Source organism: Pleurodeles waltl, chromosome 9 (genome assembly GCF_031143425.1).
Source record: "Pleurodeles waltl isolate 20211129_DDA chromosome 9, aPleWal1.hap1.20221129, whole genome shotgun sequence".
In the NCBI taxonomy this organism is placed as follows: Eukaryota; Metazoa; Chordata; class Amphibia; order Caudata; family Salamandridae; genus Pleurodeles; species Pleurodeles waltl.
The window spans coordinates 268,082,395-268,109,783 of NC_090448.1; the positions used below are offsets into that span (position 1 = coordinate 268,082,395).

Consider the following 27,389-nt stretch of genomic DNA (forward strand, 5'->3'; position numbering starts at 1 on the left):
GGATCCAATCAAAGAACTGCATGTTTTTTTAAGGTCCTTCAGTCCTGGGGAAGTACATCTTCCAATTGTTATACTGTTGTCCAAGTCGCAAGGACCTCAGAAGCAGGTCACAAAGACCAACTGCAACTGGTGAAGGCCAATATGTGGATTTCAAGTCAAACAGAGTCCAGCAAAGGTCAATACTGCCTCAGTAAAGAGCTACAACTCAGGAAGATGAGCAGGGGCAGGCGATGTGGGGTACTTTTTTGTAGTGGAACATCTACTGCAACAAGTGAATGGACAGACCCGTTTCGGAGAGCTAGAATGCATTCTCCCCACAAGGGTACAGGTAAAAAAAGCCTTTACTTTTGCACAATATGCATTGGCACCACCACAAGACACCACACACTGCTGGAAGTGGGAACAGCAGACTCCATCAGTCATAATTTGTTCCTAATTAGGCTGTTCTCATGTAACTATAGCGTAGCTCTCATGATGATGAGTGAGTTAAAAAAAAGATGTGCTTCACCAGTTGACCTGCATCACGGTCGAGTTCACGTGAGGGAAAAAACAGGCTCAAAAAACAATAGGACAAAATGGCACGTTTCCCAAACCATGCAAAGGGCTTTCTTTCAACATGCACCATATATTTAAGGCCATATAGAGAGCTAATATGATTCAACAGAACACAAACTCAACTAAAGATTCGATTCACAATGATTTTTTCTCAGATAGCACTATGCAAGAGATTGATAAACAGAAGGAAAATGCCCACTTTCCCTCCCAATTCCCTGAGCTTCAGCACTCCCTGTTTTCGAGACCCTTTTAAAGTGTTTGAAATGCCACCTCGCATGAAGGGTAATAGAAGTACAGTGAGTCAGATGGATGATGAACCTATGTCCCATGGTGTCCTCTAAAAGATACCTTCGTGCAACTCTGAACACAGCCCTAGCTAATTGTTTTAAGGCATTTCTAGAAAAAAAGGGTAAAACATCAAACTAAGGACAAGATCGAATGTGTGGTTACATAAAGCTGTGAAACACAGAAGTTTGAGGATGAAGGCTGCAGACTGGGAACAAGACAGCACAGACCCTAATGGCACATATTCAACACATTATGCAGAATACAGTAGGAAACCAGGATTGCAAGTGGGCAAGGTAAAGGTAAAAGTGGAGAACTCGGGTAGGATAACAATGCACATAACAAGAACTGGGCTATGCACGTCAGAGCAAACGTGACTTACAACTGAAGTGGTCAGCATGTGAGCTTTGTTAGCAATTCTAAAGGTGGGCAGGATGAGTAAAGTCCTGAGGTCAATAAAGAGCAAATTCTAAAGAAAGTAGACAAGCTGGTGTATTTGTAAATTGTATACATTCAAGATAAACATGTTTAAGGCTATGTACTTTGTGTTTCACATACAGACACTGTAGGTAAACACCCATTGCACCTTGTGAGTTTGACGGAGAGTAGAGCATGGTGCTAAGTGCGCAATCAGAGTTTGAAAATGGATACAAAAGTGTGATGTGTTGTGAAGGAAGGACAACTGTAGAGGTCTTATTGTATAGATTGTGGAAGACACCTCCACATATGGTTGCTGTCATAAGTCAGTGGATTTTGAAGGGATCTTGCCTTATGATTTGGTACTTCAGTTCCTGGCACAGCTCTCATCTGAAAATTCTCCACGCCAGCTTTTTTCATGGACTGAACCAAGTTAGACTTCCTGTCTTGTTGAGGGCAATCTTTTTTCTCTTTCGCTTCCTCCCGCTCTTGCGCCAGCCTGTATGAAACATTTGAAGTGAAAGTGGTGTTATTTTAACATTTTCCTCAGTGTAAAGACAGAATAGTGTTAACAGTTTTATCTTAAAGACTAGATCTTATATTATATTACTTTATATCGCAGAGAACATTTAGGGCCATAGGCTCACTTATGGAGTGAACGATCCAATTACTCCAGAGGTAAGATCCAAAATAAGCATATTCAAGGGCATGCCTGTTAAACAGGCTTAAATGTACAGCATATATATTAATAGGTTAAGCAAAGGTTAACATAACTCAGTCACAGACAAAGGATTTAATGTATAACACTATTAACACAATAAACAATAACATGAATGCTGATCTGATAAAATTAATTTTAGCATTTGTCAATGTAGGCCGCAATTTCGAAATGGCTAACTGTGCTTGCAGCCATCTTTCAGCATGGTCATTTTTTCATTTCTCTCTCAACCTGCACACAGACTATTCATGCACAAGCCAGTTTGTAAACAATGATTTGAAATGTAATGTCACTTCATCTGCTTCATCCTATTTCAACACATTTTATTCCGCGTTTCATGATATTTTCTTTATATAAATGATTATGATTGACTTTAACTTTTGAATTTGTCTTCTGTAATGGTTTTAACCCTTAGTAAACCTTTATGTGTTTATTTTAATATTTACTCCTTTTATATTTGTAAAGTCTAATGTGCTTCATGATTTGCAATATGAATTGGTTGACTACATACAGTTGAGGAGCAACAAACTCCTTGTGGGATTAGCACCACTCCTTGTCTGTCAGAAGTGCTTTAACTAACATCAATGACAAAAAGGGCCATCATTTTCAAACAAGAAATTTAACAACAATCCATTCCAAGATAGTCCCACAAGACTGCCTGCCCTCCATCCAACATGAATAAGATTCCTCACCAAAAGCAAAATATCATTATAATTTGTTCACTACTCTAAGCGAAGAAAAGTTCTTTTAAAATCCATCAAACAATGAATCAGTCTAATCTCAGACTGCTGCAGTCCTGATATCCCACCTGACTGGCTAATGCAACACAACCTATTCATCTTTAGACAGACAAAATAGATCAGCAGTGTTGGGTTCCATCTCAACCAGTACCAACACAAACAAAGAGCAAGGTTTACATACAGAAAATGTAGATTAGCACAATCTCAGAACAAGCAGATGTTTGTAGATTTCCAACAACTGGTCTCTGGGGCCATTCATTCGGGAAACTACACCACTGCTGTTTTCTTCGCAGCTAGTGAACTAATCTTACTCAAAGGAAACAACCCCAGAACATGCAGTGAGCACCATGTAATCAATGGCTCCCAGCTGTAGAACAATGAGTTCTAAAGAACTAGCGTAAACTATCCTTTAAAAACGAACATATTCGCCTGTGGATCATAGCAAAATTATGGCCCTATATCCATCGAACTTCAAAACATTGTTTTGATCGAGATGAAAAATGTCAGTAAGATAATAGATTCCAACCTATCACTCCAAACTTAACTCAAATAAACATCCAGATACGCATTATCTGATACTACAAAATATCTTCTCTTACTGGAGTCTTTCCTAAAGGATACAGGCTTCATTATTAACCCTGGAAGTTCTCTCAGCTTGATTACACCAAAGGACTTCAGATCGGTCTCCCCACATACTTATTAGGCAAGCTGCCATAAATCCAGAAAGCTGCAGCCAGACACGACGTAAACATTGGCAGACAAGATCACATTACCCCCACATGCTCTACACTGCTTACCAGTCACAATAAGAATATACTTCAAAACCCTCTACACACTATGTGGGTCATGGGATGGGAACAATCATCTTACAACCTAAATACAGATTGCACAGTGAAAGGAGAAACCTCAGACTTTTGAATGGTTCCAATCCTGGTAATTTCGCCTTTTCAAAGTAGCCTTATCAGGGGAGTTATTTACCTGCACAGAGTGCTATGAACTCTGCTATTCAGGAAAGGGTTCGCCGACAGCTTACTAGAATTCAGAAAAGCTATAAAGACCTGGCTGTTTTCAAAATCATGACTAAAGTGGCCTACTATAAGTCAAACTGGTTTGTATAATGTTCAGCACATAAAACTATCCTTCAGACCACCTTTGCTTGCACTCCATATGTAAGACACATCTACATGCCACATCAATAGATGATGACCCATTCAACATGATTCCCCATCCAGGCACTAGACAGTAGCTACTAAATCGATCAAGCGGACAGCCATTTAGGTCTTCCTCAAGGAGTTTAAAAGCATTTTGACAATAATACAACAATTAGCTAGGTCACCTTCATATCTTACATCTCCAACATCCTTCAAAACACCACTTTTCAGAAAACAACTCATTTCACACTACTTCTGTCACCTTCTGTGGGTCTGGCTATCTCGATGCTCCTTTACTACTGTATGATGATTTCCTCACACATGCTCATTCAGTTAATTAGTGAACTTCAAACACGCCACTACCAAAAATTCTGAATTTATGTCTTAACTCCTACTACTTTTCCACTCTTTTTCTCAAAGACTTATCCAAGGACTCTCACAGACTGCCTTCCCTTGGTTGGCCTCCTAAAACCAAGCCAAACACAATTTCATAGCAGATCTCTGCTCTCTTAATGAATCAAATAGTGCTTTACCCACGGTCAACTGTGATATGGATCTATACAACATCAAGGTAAATTGCAAGGACTTTGGTTAAAACAATCCGGATAACCATAAATTGTACTACTTCAATAACAACTCTCTTCAACCTACTGAGACAAAGGCAGCAGCCTCAAATCAGGAGGTACCACACCTAATCACACTTTTCCTTTTGTTCTGGTGATGTGATATTGGCACCCCCTCCATGTAGGGTGGATTTCAGCTTAATTATTTCTGCCAACAGAAACTGGCTTCTAACACTAAAAAAGGAGCAACTACATTTTCACTAATTCCTCTGTGTACTGAGCGTAATGTAAACATACAGCTCTCTTCAGCGGTTCTTTCTAATGGGGAGTATGTGACCTAGTGGGAGAAATGAGCGAACGATCTCCTTTCAACTATGAAGCACACTGAAAGTGTGCGTCTAATTTACTAATCCTAGCATGGAGACCAGGGAATGGCGGAAATATGAGTATGAACCTTTATACACTACTGGTATGATTTACTTGGGAAAGCCTAGATTATAATCTAGTTTGCAGAAGTAGTACTAAACAGTTTGATGAAACGGGACACACAAGTGGACATGGTTGTTATATTCATAAATCACACACATAATCCATGATGAAAGTGTCATTAGTGTCAATTATACTGGCAGAACATGGGTGGAAATCATATATTGACTGTATTAACAATCATACCCCTATAAAATGGCATAAATTACAGGCAGCCTTTTGAATGTTTTGGTATATTCTAGGAGACATAACTTACATTGCGGTAAATGCAACTAAAAGCATTTACCACAATGCATTTACAATGCATATGCGTTTACCAATCATGCCTTTACCACGAATATACCTTTACCACACATGCATAAATGGTAAAGGTGTATGCGTGGTAAAGGTTTTAAAGGTAAGTATTAAGTGGGTTGAGTCATATATATATATATATATATATATATATATATATATATATATATATATATATATATATATATATATATAGGGTTTAGGGTGGGTAACAGATATTGGTGGTAATTGCATTTGTTTAGGGTCGAGCCTGCGTCGCATGTGCTTGCGCATGCGTTTCGCTAAGCGAGACGCTTTAGTAATTAAAAAGGGCTCGGAGCCCTGTCCACGTCACGGTAGCGTCTGTCATTGGCTTGTGGGCTTGCCTGTTAGAATATGCTTGATTTCATTAGTGGAAGGCAAGCACATGTCATGCCTTTTCCGGTGGCAAGCCCTCTTCGAGCGCATCGACCAAGTACAGAAAACATGCGAGGCTCGCTGTTTTCTGTCCGGCTCGTGGACTACTTTTTCTCTATTTTCCTAGCGAGATTTTGCTTGGCAGAAGTCGATCGCTTTACACAGTTAATCGCACTTTTTCGGGTTATGTACATAAATGCACTTTTGCCGATAGGTGACAAGTCGGGTTAAGAGTTTACAACGCTATCAGCTCTAACACGAGCAAAAGTGAGACCCGTTGCATTGGAAATGCTTGTTAAGTTTTAGGGTGGGCATGGGTTCTGGGGGGGTAAGGGCATTTTTAGGTTTTAGGGAGGGCATGGGTTATGGGGTGGTAAGGGAATTTTTAGGTTTTAGGGTGGGTATGGGTTTTGGGGTGGTAAGGGCATTTTTAGGTTTTAGGGTGAGCATGGGTTTTGGGGAGGTAAGGGCATTTTTAGGTTCGGTATGGGTTTTGGGGTGGTAAGGGCATTTTTAGGTTTTAGTGTGAGCATGGGTTTTGGGGAGGTAAGGGCATTTTTAGGTTCTGCATGGGTTTTGGGGTGGTAAGGGCATTTTTATGTTTTAGGGTGGGTATGGGTTTTGGGGTGGTAAGGGCATTTATAGGTTTTAGGGTGGGCATGGGTTTTGGGGTGGTAAGGGCATTTTTAGGTTTTAGGGTGGGTATGGTTTTGGGGTGGTAAGGGCATTTTTAGGTTGGGCATGGGTTTTGGGGGGTAAGGGTATTTTTAGGTTTTGGGGTGGGCACACACACACACTCAAAGAGCCCCATTCCCCCCCCCGCACACACAGACACACACACACAGCACTGGCCTCAAAAACACCTTTCATTGTGACTTTTACCTATGTAAAAAGCTTTCTTTGGCCAATTCAATTTGTAATGTTCCTCCTCTCCATTTTGTCTTATTTAATATAGACATGCCTGCAAAAAATAAAAATGAATAAAATACAAATTTCAAGTATTGAAAAAAGCTGCAGCTATATTTAAGGAGATATTGTAGTAACATTTTAATAATTTGATTTAAACATTTCATTGTCATTTCTATTTAAGCAATTGTGAAAGATTCACCATAAGACACAAAATAAAAGAGCAGTGCGTGCTGTTTTTGTTTATTGAACTACTTTGAGTTTGAAAAAAAGACACATAACAACAATACCTACTTAAATTACAACACTGTTCAAAAACGTTTGCCACCTTTCCTTGTGGGGCACCTACACAAAGCAGTTGCTTTAATCCCGGAACAATTGTAGGGAATCCTATCTTGTTTTATTGGGAAACAGGAGCTAGCTTAGCCTTCTAGCTTGTAGAATTGTGCCCCCGTCACCCAGGGACTTTTACCCTACTTAGCTTGCCCTGTTTTAGCGCAATTATTTAATTATATCTTTGCAAGATGGCTGCATTGTTTTTAGTTAGGACAATGTTTTAGTTTCATGCTATCAGTGCCACTCTGCTAAGGCGTCACTATCAAGCGACAAAGATAAACAAACTATAGGTATTCACATTAGGTACTTTCCCTCTTTGCGCTTTCGAGGGAATTGTTTATATAATTGCCGCCCCAAGCATGTCGCGTTACCTATTTTTTGGGAACAGACCTACATCATGGGGTCTGATCCGATCTGTAAAAATACATCTCACACAGACAGATAGTCAGGGGGATTCCTACCAGATGCCATTGATGCTATCCACGGAACACGTCGCCTTGAGGCACCCAGTCTTTGTGCCCCCACGCAGTCTGAGCTAGAGACCTCATTCTAAGATAACAAGGGTTGGGGGGGGCTCTTCTCATGGACAAGGTACTGGAAGATTAGCTTTATCACACCTAGCTCTCTTTAGGTTAGGGTTTAGATTCATCATGCTAGGGTATGACACATATCATATCACATAATTTTATGCTATTGTAAGATGGTGGGGGTCTTTGTATTAATGACTCTCGTGTTCACAATTTTGCTTCTTGTACTGTTCATTATCCTTATCATTGCAGCCCATGCAATTTATCGTAGATTGCAGTATTGTTAATAAAAACCTATTACGATTTTTACTGCATCTCCTTGATTGCCTGTGTGTTTGACTGAGACATGCTGTTCATGTGAGAAAGGGGTAATCTCTGTTTAACCAGGACCACCCTTAGATGTCGCACTCTTGAGTCCATGCGTAAAGGCTGCCACAAATCAGCTTCTAATGTTTGGATTTTTGGTGAGGTACTGCTTGTGAGCCGGGAGGGTTGGGACGACAGTTGCAACTTGTTGTAGGACTGGCATAGTCACCAACAACTATAAGTACTGTCATCCTTAAACTAGCAGTCTTGCCTCACACCAAGTGGGTGAAAGACTTTTCTCCCACTTGGAGTTCCATTTCTTTACCCATTTCACAATATGGCTAACACCACAGACATTCCTGAGAATGCTAGACAAGCATTAATATTACCCCTAGTAGCGCATGGCTTAACAGACGAGGGTGGGGTAACAGACGAGGGTGGGGATGTTACATTTATAGTAGAAGCTAGTGAAGCCTACCAAACATAAACATTCTATTCTTGGGTCACCTTTCCTGAGGAAGACCAAAGATCATTCACATTCTACACACACAGAATTGCAAACGTACCTCAACGGTACCAATCATAACAGTATCTTGAAATCCCGATTACTTATCAAGAATATCAGAACTGGTTTAATGATGCCCTACCACATGTAATACAACCCGTGCGGTTAGGTGTCTTAGGTAATGAAAAACCAATTTAGCATATGTTTGCCACATACACACCTCACCTAGATATACAAAACATGCAGGCAGCTGATCTGCGCAATTTATACATTGAGCTAGTAACACTATACTGATTCGTAATGCGAACTCTGAACACAACACCAACGCGTCCAGCACAACCAGCACCTGCTGGTTACAAATTGGCTACTACTGGAATAAATCCACAAACAGTACATTCTATCATGGGTAAAGTGCCCACGGAACAAGAGAAAATCCCGTTCTGGATAGCCCAGAAAACAAATCAGCTGGAAGCTATGTTTCCCCATACGGGACCACAGGAAAAACATAGAATTCTCACAATGTGTTTGCCCTTCGGGATGGTTCCCTCAGTGGATGACTGCGCCACATGGGGTACAGTCTTTGTTGAAACTTATACAACCACACATGGTACCCTAACACTTGCCAATTTACCGGAAGTGTTAAAACAAGTTCAGAATGAGCACGGTGCTGCTCCAGCCCTAGATTTGGGGATGAAACTAATGCGTAACTTTGACGCAGTCTCCTCATTCATAATCAGTAACATTAAGGGGGAAGCAGTAGAACTGGCTATACGCTAGCGGCTCAGAGAGAGTCCACACTTGGAACAGGAGAAACAACTACTGAAAATTATTTCTGACACCTATACCAGTATAGGACGGGACAGTTTGGGAGCCAAGCCGAAAAAGCTAGAAATACTAAGTACCACCCCTAAGGAGGGTACTAAACAAGCACAGGAGGGTTCTAAAAAGTGCTGGGATAAATAAAAACAATTTAACGACAGACGAAGTCAGAGTGCAGATTCTACACATCCAGAAACTCCGACAGGAGGCATTCTCTCAGAAATAGAGAAAATATAAAATCTCCTGACAGATATACTGAGTCACGTCCCTCTTGTTTCTTTCAGGACGCACCAGATAGACGTAGTGAGAGAGTGAGCCGGTCAGAGCGACATCCTGACTACGTGCAACAGAGGAAAGAGTCATCACAGTTTAAAAATAAAAAGGTGGCAGCACTGTCAATTAAAAATGCCAGTACACTTGAAAACATTGCTATAGAACAAGACGTGGGCAGTGACACTGCTAGACAGCTCGGCAGATGTCCCGATATGTCGCCAGAGTCCGGAAGATCATCTGGATGTGACAGGAACTAGCGATTTTATTGTAGTTGACAATGCAGACGGGCGGTTCTCCCATTAGACAGGGTTTATGATTTAAATATCCAAATTGAGGGAGACATAGAGCGCACCGTTAGTGTGATATTCTGAGCTGAACTTAGTTGTGATATTCTGCTTGCCAAGAGGGACTGGCCACCCGAGCACGTCCGTAATCTCCCACATGGGGAAGATGTCATTTTTGCCATCTTTCTCTGATTTTGTTCCAGACGTGGTAAAAGATGTCCACACTGTCAATTGGGCTTTAGCACAAGCACCTGCGTTGCACTGCAATCATGTAGGTTGGAACAGGGATTCTCCTTGTCATGTGATACTCGAGTACCAGGGTGTAATTGAGCCCTGTGTCTCTGCAATGAACAACCCGTTATTCCCCATGGCAAAACCCAATCATTCATACAGAAGGGTCTGACATTTAAACAGTCAAACACGCACATATGCTATACAAAATTCATATAGCACAGCGCTAATTAACAATATAGTGTGTAAAAAATATAAAACAACCTTGGATATCTCCATCGGTTTCTTCTGCCAAAACTGAACACAGCCGTAGCTACCAAACACCAATACTCAGCTGCTCACGCAGCTGTGAGTGGAGTAATGAAGGATGGTGTATTCCACCCTCACAATACTTGTACGCAGACCCTAGGGCAGTGGTTCCCAACCTGTGGTGGGGGACCCCTGGGGGTCCGTGAAGCCTCGTCAGGGGCGCCGCAGCTACTTAGAAAATTAAATACTATTAACAAATTAGGTCCCCAGCTTTCAGTAATGATTCAGTATGGGGTCCCCTGATACCAATAGTGATTGAGTGGGGGTTCCCGGGATCCAGTAATGATAAAGTGGGGGTCCACAGACATCAAAGGGTTGGGAACCACTGCCCTAGGGGACTGCACAGCTCAGCTGGGTGAACTCAAAGCCTTTATCATAGCGCTAGAACACACAAAGCCAGGACTACTAACTTTAATTGTCTGTGATTCATACTACTGTGTGCAATCGTACAATGATTAAATTAATCACTGGAAGTTGAACAGGTTTAGAGATTCCAAAGGGAACACCATAAATCAAAGAACTCTGTGGGGAAGGGTGGCTGATCTCAAGGATAACCTACCTTGTGTCCATGTAGTACACACATTGGGCCACCAACGTGCAGGGGTACACGTTATTGGCAATAATTTGGCTGATGAAGAGGCCAAATCTGCAATAGCTACGGCTTCTGTGTCTGCAGTGACTCGTTCTCAGACTAGATTGGATGTAGAGATTTTGCCTTGCGTGAAAGCTTTGGCTGAAGGCAAGCCTCTCCGAAAGCATACCCTAAAAAATACTCTTACCACATCAGTGCACGTAATGTTGCCTACCCAACACTTCCTGGGGTCGGAGACTGATCAATCTTCAACCAAGACCAGAGATTGGATCTCATAAAAGCAGTGCCCGAGTGTGTAGCTTCTGCACGCGCTGGTATTGCGGCCACAATAACACTCTCACAGAAAAACGTCTGGTGGCTAGGTCTTTACAAACAGACAAAGAAATATGCCCGTTTTTGTGACATTTGCCAGCAAATTAAGGGCTCCAACATCAAACACCCATTGCAGACATCCCTCTTAGTGTCCAATAGGCCACTACAGTATGTGTACCTGGGCCATTGTGGTCCCCTACAACTCAATGGAGCACACAAATACATCTTAGTCGTAGATTCTTTTTTTCCTTTTTTTTTTTTTTCTTAAAGTCCTCATTTTATAACAAAAGACAGGAGGAATCCGAATTGTGTCCCGACTCTGGTCAGACCCCTAACCAGAAAGTTAACACCTGAGAACTGGCCTCCATTAAACAGAGAAAAGGAGGCGGAAGATGGGAAAGAGGAGAAACAGTCCCCTACCCTCACCTCCTCTCTGTTGTGACTTATTAGTTAATCATTGGACTCTTACATATTCAATTATCAAAGGCAAAGCCATGTTATGTATCCCCCAGACTAAGGATAGAATTATTTGTATAGAAAACTAAAAAGGGTTCCCACATTCCCCGGCGTTTGTCTGAACCGTTACTACAATCTAGGTTAGAAATTCTCTTCGCTGATAATAGCCAGTCTGTATAGGTAGGGGGGAATTTAGATATCCAGTTGAAAAATGTTTCCCTACAAGCTATTAGCACCAGGAAAAAGATAAGATGTGCCTAAGCTTCTCCAGCTTGTATTATGAACTCCTCCCAGACCGCTCTTGCAGACCAAATATAATCATTGCTAGGCTTATCTCTATTCGTCTGTTCATTATAGTTGAGATGACTTACCCACTTTTTGCCAGAAGGTTTGAATTTCTGGACACTGCCTCCAAAAATGTTTGTCATTGTATCTTCCAGGGCGCACTTCGAGCAGTTACTCTTCCTGGGGAGTCCAATTTTAGCTAACTTTCTAGGAGTCCAGTAGGCCCTGTATACAGTAAACAAATGGTTCTGTCTTAGAGGTGTGATTTCACTACAGCCCAAAGTGTGCGCATTGATATTTGCCAATGATGTGAGAGGTCAAGGGCAAGCAGATCCGATTTCCAGACATCTTCCGGTAGCAGGAGAGAGGCGTCTTCTGCTTGTATTAGTAACCAGTACCATTTTGAAACTTCTTTCTTTCATTTCTGTGTATCAAATATTGCATTTTCCCAGTCTGTACCAAGCCCTACCTCAGGTTCTCATTGTAGCAAACTTTTGATTTGTAGGTATTTAAACCTAGAAAGCCTGGCATTTGTCACGTCCGGTAGAGAATCCCATGGAATCGCAGAACCCTCCATGGCTATTTGTCCCCATGATGAGATTCCCACATCCATTAATGGGGTTGCCAGTGCATCCTGCAAACATTTCGGCGTGCCAGGCGAATTCCAGATTGGCGCCATCTCACTGTAGTACGGAATTCCTAATTTTCTTCTTACTTGAAACCATATCCTACAAGCCGTATTAAGAACTTTTAATCTTACTTTTTTGTAGTACCATGTAGGAACAAATTTATAAAGAAAGTAAGAACCCTGCTCCCGGAAGACTTCTGTTAAGGCCCGCAGTCGAGAGGATGTATATTCCTTCGACAATGGCAGTCTGATGTTTTTCAACTGAAAGGCTGAGCAATATAACAAAGTCTGGGAGTGCAACTCCCCCATCTAGCTTCTTTTTCCTCAGTTTCTTCCAAGCAATTTGTGGATTTTTATGTGACCAAATAAAACTGATTATTTCCCCCTGCAGTTTCCGTAGCCAGTCAACTTTAAAAAAATAGGGGCAAAGCATTAAAGATAAAGGTAAATTTAGGCACAACCACCATTTTTATTAAGTTTGTTTTTCCTAAGAAAATGAGTTGTAAATGTGACCATTGCTGGAGAAGTTTATTTGTTTCCCTCACGATTTACCCGAGCCATATCTGCCAGATTATTGACCGCCTTTACCCCTGAATATCAAATTTCATCCATCTCCAACTGGTTGTCCTGTGGGCCATTCCAGGTCATCAGCTCTGATTTATTAGTATTGACTAAATAGCGGGAGATTTTTCCAAAGCCTGTTATGATTTCTAGAACTGCTGGAAAAGACCTTTGAAAGTTGTGTGTATAAATCATAAGACTGTCTGCATATAGAGCTTCCTTCTTAATGAAACATTGATACTGAAAGGTTACTATTCTCTGATCTTGTCAAATTCTCCTAGTCAACGGTTTGATTTATAAATTAAAAAGGAGTGGAGAGAGTGGACATCCCTGTCGTGTTCCTCGTTTGATTTGAAAGTGTGGCTAGAGATTACCATTAACAAGGATCCTGGCCAAAGGTGTTTTGTAAATTGCTTTATTAGCATTAGGAAAGTTGTCTCCTAGGTTATTCCGATTCACTACTGCCTGCAAAAAAAGGCCAGCTCCCTCTATCGACCGCCTTTGTAGCATCGGTTGTCATTATGGCAAGAAGCAAGCTGCTAGTTGTTGCAATGTCAATTGCAGAAACTAGGTCAGGAGTCTAATCTCCTCAATACCTATCTCTCATGAAACCTTTCTGATTGTCATGAACTAGGCCACCAATCACTTTATCCAACCTCCTGACGAGCACTTGTGTGAAGATTTTGTAATCATTATTAAGCAATGAGATAGGTCTGTATGACTCACATCTCCTAGCATCTTTCTGTGGTTTAATATTAGAGTTATAGTAGCTTTGTTCCATGAAGCAGGGACGGAGGCGGACTCTATGAACACCGAATTAATCAGCTGGGTTAAAACTGGAGTGAGTTCTTCTTTCAGGGCTTTATATATTTCGGCTGGTATATCATCTGGGCCCGGTGCCTTCCCGTTTTTTTAATCCAGCAATAATGTTACCTACTTCCACTGTTTGGATTCGCTGATTGAGGATCTGATTCTTATCTTGCTCTAAGCTGGGAAGATCATCTTCCCTCAACAATTATCAATTTCCTCCTCCAAGGCAGATATATCTTCTTTGTCAAGATCCGAAAATAAATTAACAAAGGCCCTTTCAATATCTCGATCTTCTAGACAAGTATTGCCAGACTCGATCATTATTTCTTTAATAACATTTCTGGTGTTGCCAGTCCTGGTTTTCCAAGCTAGTATCCTCCCACAACCGTTGGCATACTCAAACTGCACTAGTTTAATAGCTTTGCATTTACTCCTTACTATTGACTCCAGAAATACCTCAGGTGAGTCTTTAACATCCCGAATAGGATTCTGTAGGGCCACTTGTACTATCCGATCCTTAGACATATCAATAAGACCCTGTAATTTACAAAGCTTACCCTCCAGGGTCTCCACAGTGATTTTGCTTCATTTTTCTCTAAAAGCTGCATAGCTGATCAACTTTCCAAGAATAAAGGCCTTATATGTTTTCAAAACCGTACTTATCGAAGCCGAACCTTCATTAAGCTTAAAGTCCTTTGAGTCCCTTTTTAACAGTCTTATAATCGCTCCCTCACCCTAAAGTGACCTGTCGAGTGTCCATCTGGCACGAGCAAAAGAGCCAGTCAATGAAAGCTCGACTTGTACTGCTGAGTGATCCGAAAGGTGATGTGGCTGGTGGGTGGGCCCTACTAGCCTATTTCGAAGCCTTGCATCTATCAAAAAGAAGTCAATCCTGGAAGCATCCATATTTTTTATTTCGAAAGGTGAAGTCCTTAGTCTGCCCCACTCTAGTTTGCCAGGGGTCTATCAGCCCCACGTTCTTCATTATATTATGTAGACAATTTCTCATCTTGGTTGTGCTAACTGTAGGTCTGAGGGTGGACCTATCTAAGGTAGGATTTAGCAGAACATTAAAGTCTCACCCCTAGTTTCTGACAACTGGTTATTAAGTTCCATAAGTGGGCCTGGGTCATCCATGTAAGGACCATAATAAGACACTAAAGTGTACTCGACCCCTACTAGTCTAATATTTGCAGTTAACCACCTACCCCCAGGATGCGTCTTTACATCAGTCAAGAGACCTTGAACCAGGTTCCTTACAATAATTGCCACCCCTTTCACATTACAGGTGTGATTTGTACCGGCAAACTGGGTAATCCGTCTTTGCCCCTTGAGTATGTTCGTCCACTCCTCGTGTCTTAAATGAGCCTCTTGCAGGAAAATATTCTGATTATCTGAAAGCATTAAAAACTTTAAAATGTTCCTTCTCCTGCTACCTACCCTAAGTCAAATTACATTTCAGGTGAAATTTTAAGCTTAGAATTGATCCCAGACCCCTTCATCATATTTCGATTCCTAGTGTTTGCTTCCTGTCCAACAAAAAACATTATATTTAAACATGAGTACTCTTTTTTTGTATTTTTTCCCCACATGCTCCCCACCTTGTGAAACCGTAACCAAAAAAGCAAATTCGTTCTAGTTTGTGGCCCTTTGCCCCCTAAATTGACCCTCGCCCAACCCTCCCTGGGTAACCCTCTTTTTGCCAAACTGGGTATTCCATCTTACCCTTGATAACCCCCCCCCCTCTCTGAAGTCAGCTAGCTGTCCACTTTTATCCTCTCAATTAATGCCGCAACTTCTTGGGGATCCCTTACATTATGCATTCTATTTCTCCAGATTACTCTCAGGGTAGCAGGGAATTTCAGTGACGGGATAGCACCTAATGACTTAAGCTCCTGCATGAATTTACCCAATTCCCACTGTCGATCTTGGGTTGACCTGGAAATGTCTGGTCTTATTAAGAAAGACCAGCCCTCGTGCTTGAAGCCCTTAACTTTAAGAGCTTCTGTGAGGATCTGCTCTTTTACTAGATATGAAGCAAAATTGACCAGAACCTTCCTAGGTCCATCTCTAATAGGATTCCTCCTAAAGGGGTCCCGATAGACTCTTTGTATTTCCAGATCAAGAATGATGGGGGTTACCGTAGGGATACGTTCTTTAATTAAAGTTATAACAAAGTCGTTGATTTTGTCACCTACTGGGATATTCAAAAATCTAAGGTTATTCCGCCTACAGTTATTTTCTATGGATTCTAGTTTGTCTCTCAAGTCTTTCTAGCTTTGCTTTAAAGCTTGAACTTCGTGCCTATTAGATTTCACCTCTACCTGCAATTCTCTGAAAGAGGTTTCCATAGCCCCAAGTCTCTCCATCAGGATAGTAATTTTTGCATCAACGCTATCACAGACGCCCCGGATTTTAGCTTGGTTAGATTCCGATGCTGCAAACTTGTCTCTCATCTCTTCTAATAATGATTGTAGTATGGTGTCGGTGTGGGTTATACTGCTCCGCACATTACCTGCCTCATGTGATAACACAGGAATCCCCCAGTTGCCCCTTTGTCCTGCCTCCTGAATAACGTAATTCTGTAATTGATCCAGCGGTATTGAAAATACTCCTGCCGACGTAAACTCCATATTTGGGTTACATATCCTGTTGGTTAGAGGGCCTAGTATGCTCTTGAATATTCCGAAACATGATGTAACCCCTATTTCCTTGTTATTCTCTGTTGAAGGTGATTGCCTACTTTGAGGAAGGGACCCCCCCCCTTGTGGTGTGATGACAATAATGGTAAATTAGGGGTCTTACCTTTAACGGCTCGCTTCCTTCTAGCCCCAGTGCCCAACAGTGATTGATTTGAAGAGGGTGCTGGTTCCAAATAATCCAAAATGGGATTAGATAACCGGGATTTCTGTCCCAGTTGTCGTGTCCTGGCCCCGGGCCCGATGCACATTTGGGGCTCATACAGGAATACTCAGAAGCAGTCTGAATACGCGTGTTGAATGAAAACTGTCCTCCACTGTCAGGCTACTTTTCTAACAACAGAGGCAGAGCTAGCGTGGAGCCTGTGCTGACTCTGCCCAGGCTGCCCCGGAATCTTAGCCTGGCTGCCGCGCCTCTGCCCCAGCGGACCAGCCAGGCTGCCTGCGACCCCCTCTGCAGCTAGGGCGGCAGGAGCGGCGAGGTTGCAGACCACACAGAGTTTCCCTGAGTGTTAGTTAGCCCATCCAACTCAAGCAGAACATCCTGAAAGGCTGGGGGACACCCACAGAGGTGAGCGGTCACTTCAGAGAGCCGGAGGCTCGCAGCCGGCGTACCTAGCTGGTAGCCATGATCCACTCTGATTCATTCATCCCATTTTGTGTGACTGCTGTAAATTCTTGTTCTGGATTCCTGTGGGTATGGCCACAGCGGTCGGCTGACGCTCGAACTGTTATCAAAGACCTGCTGATCTTTATCGGTACATATGCGGTTGCAGCCTTCCACTCGGACCAGGGTCCTGCCTTTGCCTCTAAGACATTCAGAGACACCAAGGGGACGATGGGTGTTGAATTCCATTACTCCTCACCATACCATACCATCCAGATTCAGTTGTGGAGAGGAGAAATAGTGATCTAAAGCAGTCCTTAATAGCTAGAGTATTAGGTTCTGGCCACAGTTGGCTTCATCACCTATTCGGGGTCCAGAGAGCACTAAATAATCTGCCAGGACGGTCCTTTGGTGGGACGCACTCACTTTGAGGTTCTCTTTGGGATACCTATGTATGTCCCAAATCTTGATGGCTTTGGTATTGTGGCAGCAGTCACACCATTTGACATAAATGAACGTCTCACTGTCTTACAGGAGCTTCAGCAATTCCGTGATGAAATCTCATCCGCCAGTGCTGCCACCTTAGGAATAAGGAATTCATCACCAACTTCCACTGGCTGGATTCCTAAAGTTGGGGATCTGGTTCGTGGGAAGATTGCTGTAAAGAACGATTCAGCCCATCTTACTGAGCACCGGTCCCAGTCCTGGGAAAACAAGGTTTCAGAACTATTATCCTACCACTGCTGCTAGGCTCCAAAGCTAGCAGATTCAGTTCCATTGATGACATCAAACTTCACCATGTGGCCGATCCTGCACAGTAGACCCAGAAGTCCCTTGGGTAGTTCCTGGTCCCCTCTCACTACCCAACAGGACATACCACTTCAAAGAAGAAACAACCATACTTCTGACTACAGAAGCATGTCCAACGATGCTATAAATACCTCCTCGCCCAGGGGGAGGGCAGAAAATGAGCTCTTGCTGATTCCGGTTACCACCTCAACGACATCACCTGTCCACGATGTGGCATTCTTCTATTCCAACACAACGCAAACTCCCAACATCGTCTACTATAAACCTCCACGCGAAGTGGATCCAGCTACCGGTAATGCACCTGCTCCTGCGTTTGCAAAGACTGCTTCTGGATACTTCATCGACATTGATGACTTTTCTTCAACTTCATACACTCCTGCGATTGAAACTGTTTACGGTTTCAAAGACACATATGCGGTACATATGGCTTAAAAATAGCTTTCCAATTCAACCATGGAATTACCTATGGTTATTCTTGACATTATTTGCATTTTTTCTATGGATTAGTTTTGTGACTGTTTTCTTCTTGCTTATAAATGATCATTATCTTCCTGAACGCTTCTCTGTTGAGTTCGTGGATGAAGTCTTCAATCCATATCTTTCCTCGCTTAAGGTCCAAAGAGACTTGTCCCTTGAGAACATTTCAGCAGTATCTATTCCTGATGGGATAGTGTGGAATAAAGTTCCATTCGATATATAGGGGCCTACTGAGGTCATTCAAGTTCCTAATGTCTTCAAAATTTCTACAACTGATTTATTTACACCTGGTGTTGTATCGGATGATTGGGATGTTAAGACAGTAAATTCTATGTTAACTGAAATGAAAGACTATGCGAAGTGATGATGTGTATAACAAAGAATTATGGGGAAATGTTCTTCTATAACAACTGGGGACATTACTAACTGCACCGTGAAACTAGACATAGATCAGTATTCAATTATACACAGTGGGAACACTGTTCAACTCCACCTGTGGGGAGCCCAAACCATTATGTGGATAAATTCATCTTTTTTTTCTGGGCATGACACAAAAACCGCAGAGTCATATTATTTCAAGTTACCACCTTCCATGATTAGGAACATTTTGCTAACTAACACAAAATGGATTTATTCAGATTCATTTGTTTCCTGTCTTGCAGTGAAGGTTATGAATACTGGAAGAACACTATTATTGTAAAGAGTGTATGAGGAACACAAGATTGGCAAATACAGGGTAGGGAAGCTTTATTTAGAGTGTGCCTTATTCCTGTAAAAATGATCTTTTTAAATGATACGATTCAGCAGACTTCATGCCTAGGGTTAGCCAAAATAAAAGAAATGTGCCCAGTATTCCCACACCAGCAAAATTTAATAAATGGCAGTCCTTCCTGAATGTCACAGAGGAAGAACCAGATGCAAAGGTTCAGGCTGGTACCCATAACTCTTCACTTTCCAGTCCTGGTGGGTGGTTACTATGGCCAATGGACACATATGGGTGTCAGGAACGTTTTGTTAATTCCTCAGGGGGGTTTCAAGATTAGCCGGCCAGACCCTTGCTTTGTTTCGGGTCAACACCCAGGTATAGTTACAACATACAGTGTGGGTAAACTGTGCCAGCAGTGGTTACAGACTAACACGTTAGCCGCAGTTAAGGGACATCTTAACACTCTCTCTGAAGATATAGACTTACAGGACTTCTTGTTAGGTCCAAAGAACCCACGCTCCAAAAGATTCATCCATGCCATATATATTGAGATCTGGGAGCTTTACCAAATAGAAGTTACTATGTGTTTAAGGCAGATAGACAAAGAAAATGTAGAAAAGGCTTTGGCTGTTGTCGACAACGGCATGAATACTCTGTCCAACAGGATTTATTTCCTTAATAACATAGTGTCATCTGCAATTGACATCATTCAGAATGACATGTCCCTTTTATACCATGGACAAAGTCAGCTGCGTTCCATCATGCAGTTAAGTTAGACATTACAGACTCTGAAAAACGGCCACGATCCGTGGGAGTATATTAACGGTAGTGACTTGTTTGCAGCTTTTAAATTTGTCCAAGTAACAACGGACGGTGGCTAAAAGGGAAGCGAGTTTCACCATGCTTCACATAGAAAAGTTAGAGAACTTGCCTTTCACAGTTGCAGAAAGCCCATCAACAGTATGGCTCCTATATGGCATTATCAATCTCCCCATTTCCACTTTTCGTTTTTCAAAATGCCTGAAACATCTTGCCAAAGGCAGATACAAGCGGCTGGGCGATAGCTATATTAAAGAAGAGTGGGAGTTGCCCACTGAATATAAATGTCTGAACAGCGAAACAGAGGTCTTTCTTAGCGGAAGAGAGGGTTACACTACTGTTAGTCATTCAATGATCTGCAAACAGGTGTCCCTTTATGGCCTTTGCAATGTGGGGGCCACAAACATGGCCTGTTTTAGGTATGGTACTCCCGTCCCTTTGATTCGACCAGCATTTAATGTACTTTCGAATGGAAGTTATGTGGTGCTGAGCGACCAAAGCTGTGGCGGCATGCAACCAGGAACTGCCTACGCAATTTCAGTCTCTAAGGTTGTAACGTGTTGCGGACATGTTTTATCCCCCCCAACACGAGAGATAAGAGTAGCAGAAATGTGGCCTCACATTGATACTACTAATGTAAATTATGACAAGCTGAGCAGACTAAAGGCGCTACTGTTCCAGAAACAAGTTGCGTTGACATCAGCTAGAGTGGCCTATGCTCGCCAGATAGCAAGATCATCAGCCAAGATACAATCCCTATTAAATAACTTCTCCAAGCATTTTGGAGAGCTGGTATCCAGAATTTTCAACGATTCGAGCACTAGGGGATTGTATATTTCTTTAAGGCTGTTGGGCCTGGATTTGTATCCATCTTCCAGACAGTCTTCGGAGTCATTCCTTCAGCCATCCACGCACTCTTTTCCGGTGTGTTTGGAGGCTTTCCTTTGACTTTGGCAGGATACTACTGCTTTTGCTTTTGATTCGCAGTGGTTGTGCCTTTCCAGCCAAACTGAGTAATGGAGCCACTACCACTAGCCCAGCTATGCCGTGAACGCATGGTTCAATTGTTTAATGCTCCGTTGCTGGAAGAGTTGGAGCGTGACTGGTCACCGTCATTCAGACCAGTCCCATGGTGTGTGTAGCCAGTCTTTCGCTGTGCGTGGTGCCTCTTTGAACATTTGCCTACAGTGTGCCTTGCTGTTCCGCCAGTGCCTCCTGTGGGCCAAGAACTGTTTATGCTCCCGATGAGGGCTCATTCACGGTCAAGCCCCTTGAGACTAAGGCTGATTTGCGAGGCCACTTTTGAGCCGCCCTTTGTGGATGATCTGGCTCTCTTCAGCACTGTGGAGAGTGCCGCTCCTGCATGTGGTCCTGCACAAGAGGCTGCTAACACTACTCTTCTGTGGATCCATCTGCCTATCCTGTCATCGATCTAACATCTGACGATGTGGCCTCTTTCCTGAGGGCCTTTCCATTCAATGGTGTTGAGAGAGCGTAGCTTATATAATCAATATTAACATGAAATGTTTATGAACTAATGTGTAATAATGCTGCATAGAAAATGTATTTATGTATTTTGTTATAAGGTGTGCCTGAAATGTGCCCACGGGGAGTGGCCGCCAAAATATACGGGGACTAATGAAACTGACTAATAATGCTGAAATGCTATATTATGATATAATTTAGAATATTAATAATAGGTATAAGTATTAGGCCTTAGTTAGCATGAGTCGAGGCCTAGCTGCCTGACTCTCATATTAAATGTGTTTTCTAACGTACAGTGTGCTGACTTGCTGAAGGATATGATCTCTTGTGTTCTCCAAACTAGAAGCTGAATGTAACTGTAGTAGACCCGTTCTCATGAAATTCGACTCGCTTGTAGAAACATTTTAGCTGAATGCAACAGTGTAGACCAGTAGCAGGTACAAGGTCACCTGAACCGGTACAAACAATGGAGCCACTGACTGAAGATGTGCAAAGCCACAAGACTATGAAATCATACCGGACATTCCACCCGCTGAAGACGTCAATCATAAGGACCAATAAAATACGTGAGAACTGTTATGGGTGACAAATTCGATGAGCTAATGTGAAGACAATTGGTTAAAGATAGTGGGGTGCAACCCCTTGTCCAACCACATTTTAGGGGAATGTACAACGAAAATGGGATAAAAACCCTTGACACCAGGAAGTAAAGGAGAACTAGAGAGACTAGAGAACAGGAGAGAATAGGAGACTAGGAGAGAGTTAGGGAGATGCTGATGCGATTTGCTATGACCCAGACACTTTGTCACTTTGCATAGAGACTTTGCTGTTTGGTTCTTAAAACCATTCTTGCCTTATATTGCCCGTGTACACTTTACCTCCTTATGAGAGAAGTGCCCCATTATCCCGATTGCTGTACTCCTGATGGCGAGCCAACTGATGTCCTGAGGACGAAGACCGAACCTGAGTGCTGACCCAAATACGGGGGGTAACTATATGACAATGAAATTGTGATTGTCTGTTTGCTTTTTCTTTCTAGGTACCAACTGCTTCTTTTGACAGAGACCATAGTTAGATGTTTTCCAAATTGGTGTTACTAAATTGTTTTGCATGAAGCCCAACATGCTAATGCTAATTCGAGGTTAGGAGAGGGGTTCACTAAACCGACGCAAATAGACAAATGACCAAATCTATGTTTTGATGGATAACTTTATGATGATACTCTGCTAGGTATAACCTATGCAGACGCAGTGTTATATTCTAATGTTTGTGATTCTTGCTTTGATGAAATCTTATCAGAGTTGCCATATTGTGACTATGCTAATGTGTTTCTTGGTTTTGAGACTAATAAACTTGCTAGTGGAATTGTAATCAATAGGGAATAAACTTCACAAAATCGTACTAAACTGGTGTGGTTATTCATGGCTGGAAGGTCATGGTGGTTTTGAGTTTTATTAAATGTCTTTGATGAATCTGAATTGTCGTATTACTGTGAACTTTGATGACATTATTGACATATTGTTTGACATGCTGATTAGCTATCTCGTCCTAAGGTGTCTTTAATCAGGGTCAAAAGATTCATTGGCCTAAAACGAGTCCCAAAGTGAATAAATTAATCATAAAGGGATGCGTTAACAGTATCGAAGACGCTCTTCAAGATCATGGCTACTGTTAAATCAATTTGACAATTGGCCTATTCCAAAGTTTAAAGCTTACTAATAACTTTGGCCTGCTGTGCTTGTCATGGTCGACATTGTATCTCTTTATATGTTTTTAGCTATTTTTATTTTACATGTTTTTAAGTACAATTTTAGCTAATTTTTAATGATTTTAGCTTTGATTCAGTGGCATCATCCTATGGAGTCATACCTGATCCGGCAATGGGGAGAGTGTAGTGAATGCTATCTTGTTTTAATGGGAAGCCGGAGTAAGCGGAGCCTCCTGGTTTTGTAGACTCGTGCCTCTGTCACCCAGTGACTTCTACCCTACTTAGCTTGCTCTGTTGGAGCGCAATTATCAAATTATATCTTTCCAAGATGGCTGCATTGTTTTTAGTTAGGACAATGTTTTAGTTTTATGCTGTTAGTGCCACTCTGCTAAGGTGTCACTATCAAGGGACAAAAATAAACAAACTGTAGGTATTCACATTAGGTACTTTCTCTCTTTGTGCTTTCAAGGGAATTGTTTATATAATTGCCATCCCAAGCATGTCTTACTATCTATTGTTTGGGAACAGACCTACATCAGGAGTCCGATCAGATCTGTATAAATACATCAAACACAGAGAGGTAGTCAGAAGGGATCGACGCTATCCACGCTACACGCCGCCTTGAGGCTGACCCAGTCTTCGTGTCCCCACAGAGTCTGAGCTAAAGACCTCATTCCAAGGTGAGGGTTGGGGGGTCTCTTCTCATGGACATTGTACTGGCAGATTAGGTTTATCACACCTACTTCTCTTTTGGTTAGGGGTTGGATTCATCATGCAAGGGTATTAGGACATATATCATGTCATTTTATGCTACTGCAAGATGGTGGGGGTCTTTGTATTAATGACTCTCGTGTTCACAATTTTGCTTCTTGCACTGTTCATTATTATAATCATTGCAGCCCATACATTTTATCGTAGATTGCAGTATTGTTAATAAAAACCTATTGCAACTTTTACTGCATCTCCTTCATTGCCTGTGTGTTTGACTGAGATATGTTGTTCATGTGAGAAACCGTTAAACCACAACCTCTCTGAGATGTCGCACTCTTGAGTCCATGCGTAAAGGCTGCCACAAATCACCTTCTACTGTTTGGGTTTTTGGTGAGGTACTGCTTGTGAGCCGGGAGGGTTGGGACGACAGTTGCGACTTGTTGGAGGACTGGCATAGTCACCTACACACATAAGTACTGTCATCCTTAAACCAGCAGTCTTGCCTAGAGAAAGAGTCAAACTACGGCACAATCAATGCAAATTATTGGTGCTATTTTAGCATGAAAATTAGTCTGAATACTCACTATAAAAAGTGAAGCATTACCATCTTCTATTGAGTGCTCAGAGAGCAACACAACCACATACCACTCTAGGAGTTGTGTTAAGCATAAGAAATAATACTTCTGAAAGTAATGACCAATACCCCACCTATAGTACACTTTGGTAACAAATAACAGTTCCTGAACAATAGGGACAAAAAGCAAAACCATATTCTGGCTGTGTTCATACACCATACTGATGCTATTCGTGCGAAGTCGACACCCATCCTCCTACACTGATGGCAAGGAGACCGCCTGGATAGTGGGATTCTTTTATTCGTGCTTGCCTAAAGTTGTCAAAAGCTGACTTTTCTCATCCATCGTTCTTGGGTAGGGACAAGCTGGTGAGGAGCGTAGATCAGTCATTTATTGCATCGAGCCTCCAGAATAGCAAAAGTGTTTTTTTTTTTTGTTTTTTTTTTTAAAGGTGTAGGGTCTCTACAGAAGTTAAAACGGTCAACCCAGACAAGCAATTTTGGGTGGTCTGTTTCGTGAACATGTATTTTGGGGACAGACCAAAGCCTGAACACCGGGGAAACAGAAAAAAAAACATGTTTTCACATCATGCACACAAGGAATTTGGTGGGAGATAGCAGATTTAGACCCTTGCAATTGACAGGTCAGGGCACTAAAAGCGCAGACTGTGCTTTTGAAGAAAACTTCAAGTGGCATGTCTTTGAGCCTCCAAAATCAATTCTAGGTGAAGCCCCACTCCCCTCCTGGTGTGTCTGGTTACTAGCCACACACATGTTATGCAAGGTTTCTGTGATTCAATAAATCATTGCTCAAGTACTTAGCTTAATACTAATTTGCAGTGCGGCCCTCTCTATTAACAATATTTATATGTGAAATAACCACAGCACTGTAGCCAATCTAATATTGTGTCCCTCTTACAATGTGTAAGTCTAAAAGTAGGAAGATTATGCTTACTTCTGTGGCCCCTCCCTCTTCAAATGATAAATGTAGCCTTTTTGAGAGACTGTTTTACAAGTCCATTTACAACCTGTTGGCATTCTACCACCTGGCTGGAGAGCCACTAACTACCCTGTGCATTTGCACAGCCAGTACTGTGTGTTAATGTGGCCATGTTCCCTTGCCCTACACAAGTTTGCATCAATGCCAATCCCCACTTTTTTAATGTAGCCTACACATGCAGCGGTTTTGAAAGAATGGCTGTGTGGCATGCAAGAGATTGTTAGACATGGGAAGACACCCTAAAATCAGCATACGGTTAACTTTATCCTACATCCTGTGTCTCCCTTAGTCCCAAGCTTTAAGCGGATTGTGAAAAAGAAAAGGAAAGGAAATAATTCATCGGGCAGTCAGAGGACCGAGTGAAGATACGTCTTATGAAATCTTGCCCAAATTGTGCATCATTGCTGGAAGAAGCATGACAGTGAAGTGAACAATAGTTACTGCCAAGTGGTTCACAACCAAGGAGACATGATTTGAATGTTCACAATGTGTTTACTTACAGCCAGTCCGGTTGTAGAAAAAAAGGTCATGCTGTTGCCAATGTCAACTATGCCAGTAACAATGGCTTTTAATTCTACAGTGCATGTGGACAGATTCATCAGATTTGTCAATCAGGGAAAGAAAAGACATATCTGCAAGGTGGTCCCAGGCCTATTTCAGATGAGTTGTTCCATGACTGTATTCTATTGCTATGACAGGCAGTAGGGACACACCAGCAACTGAATGAGGACATGGGCACACCATTCTCAAGGATAAAAGAAGCGATGTGTGGAGCGGAATCAACTTGGAAAGGCAGACCAGACTAATAGCCTGTCTTAGTGTTCTGTCAGGTAAAACAACAGGGGTTGTATGTGCAGATTGGACGGAAGAACCATCCCATTTGCAGCCTGAGAAGCCTCTGGAACCAGCACGTCATTAGTGAGTTATGAATCAAGAACAGAATGAAAATGTCACTTACCCAGTGTACATCTGTTCGTGGCATCAGTCGCTGTAGATTCGCATGTTTTGCAATAGCTCGCCATCTGGTGTTGGGCCAGAGTGTTACAAGTTGTTTTTCTTCGAAGAAGTCTTTCGAGTCACGGGACCGAGTGACTCCTCCTTTTGTGTCCATTGCGCATGGGCGTCGACTCTATCCTCGATTGTTTTTCCCCGCAGAGGGTGAGGTAGGAGTTGTATTGTAGTAATAGTGCCCATGCAATGGAGTGACTAAGTATGTACCTATATAAGGTTGAAATGATATATATACAAATAGTTGAAGGTAACTTCCGAACTGCTACAGGCTCCCGGGGAGGCGGGTGGGCACATGCGAATCTACAGCGACTGATGCCACGAACAGATGTACACTGGGTAAGTGACATTTTCAGTTTGATGGCACCTGTCGCTGTAGATACGCATGTTTTGCATAGACTAGTAAGCAGTTATCTCCCCAAAAGCCGTGGCTCAGCCTGTAGGAGTGGAAGTAGTCTGAAACAATGTTCTTAATACGGCTTGCCCTACTGTGGCTTGTTGTGCGGATAACACGTCTACACAGTAGTGCTTGGTGAATGTGTGAGGCGTAGACCATGTGGCTGCCTTACATATTTCTTGCATTGGGATGTTTCCTAGAAAGGCCATGGTAGCACCTTTCTTTCTGGTTGAGTGTGCCCTTGGTGTAATGGGCAGCTGTCGTTTAGCTTTAAGGTAGCAGATTTGGATGCATTTAACTATCCATCTGGCTATACCTTGTTTTGATATTGGGTTTCCTGCATGAGGTTTTTGGAATGCAATAAATAGTTGTTTAGTCTTTCTGATGTTTTTAGTTCTGTCAATGTAATACATTAATGCTCTTTTGACATCTAATGTATGTAGTGCCCTCTCAGCTACGGAATCTGGCTGTGGGAAGAACACTGGAAGTTCCACTGTTTGATTTAGATGGAACGGTGAAATAACCTTTGGTAAAAATTTAGGATTAGTCCTTAGGACGACCTTATTCTTGTGTAGTTGTATAAAAGGTTCTTGTATTGTAAACGCCTGAATCTCGCTTACTCTTCTTAGGGAAGTAATGGCGA

At 42.2% G+C, this 27,389-nt stretch overlaps 1 protein-coding gene across 1 annotated transcript in view; it reads right to left on the reverse strand.

Annotated features, from left to right (window-relative positions):
* Positions 1-27,389, reverse strand: part of NOL8 (nucleolar protein 8) — a 270,845-nt gene that overhangs the window by 190,547 nt on the left and 52,909 nt on the right. Inside the window, exons 4-5 of the mRNA XM_069206675.1 lie at positions 6,488-6,566; positions 1,609-1,756 (exon numbers count right to left, since the gene is read on the reverse strand). Of these exons, the coding sequence (XP_069062776.1) occupies positions 1,609-1,756; positions 6,488-6,566 (227 nt within the window). The remainder of the gene's footprint in view (positions 1-1,608; positions 1,757-6,487; positions 6,567-27,389) is intronic.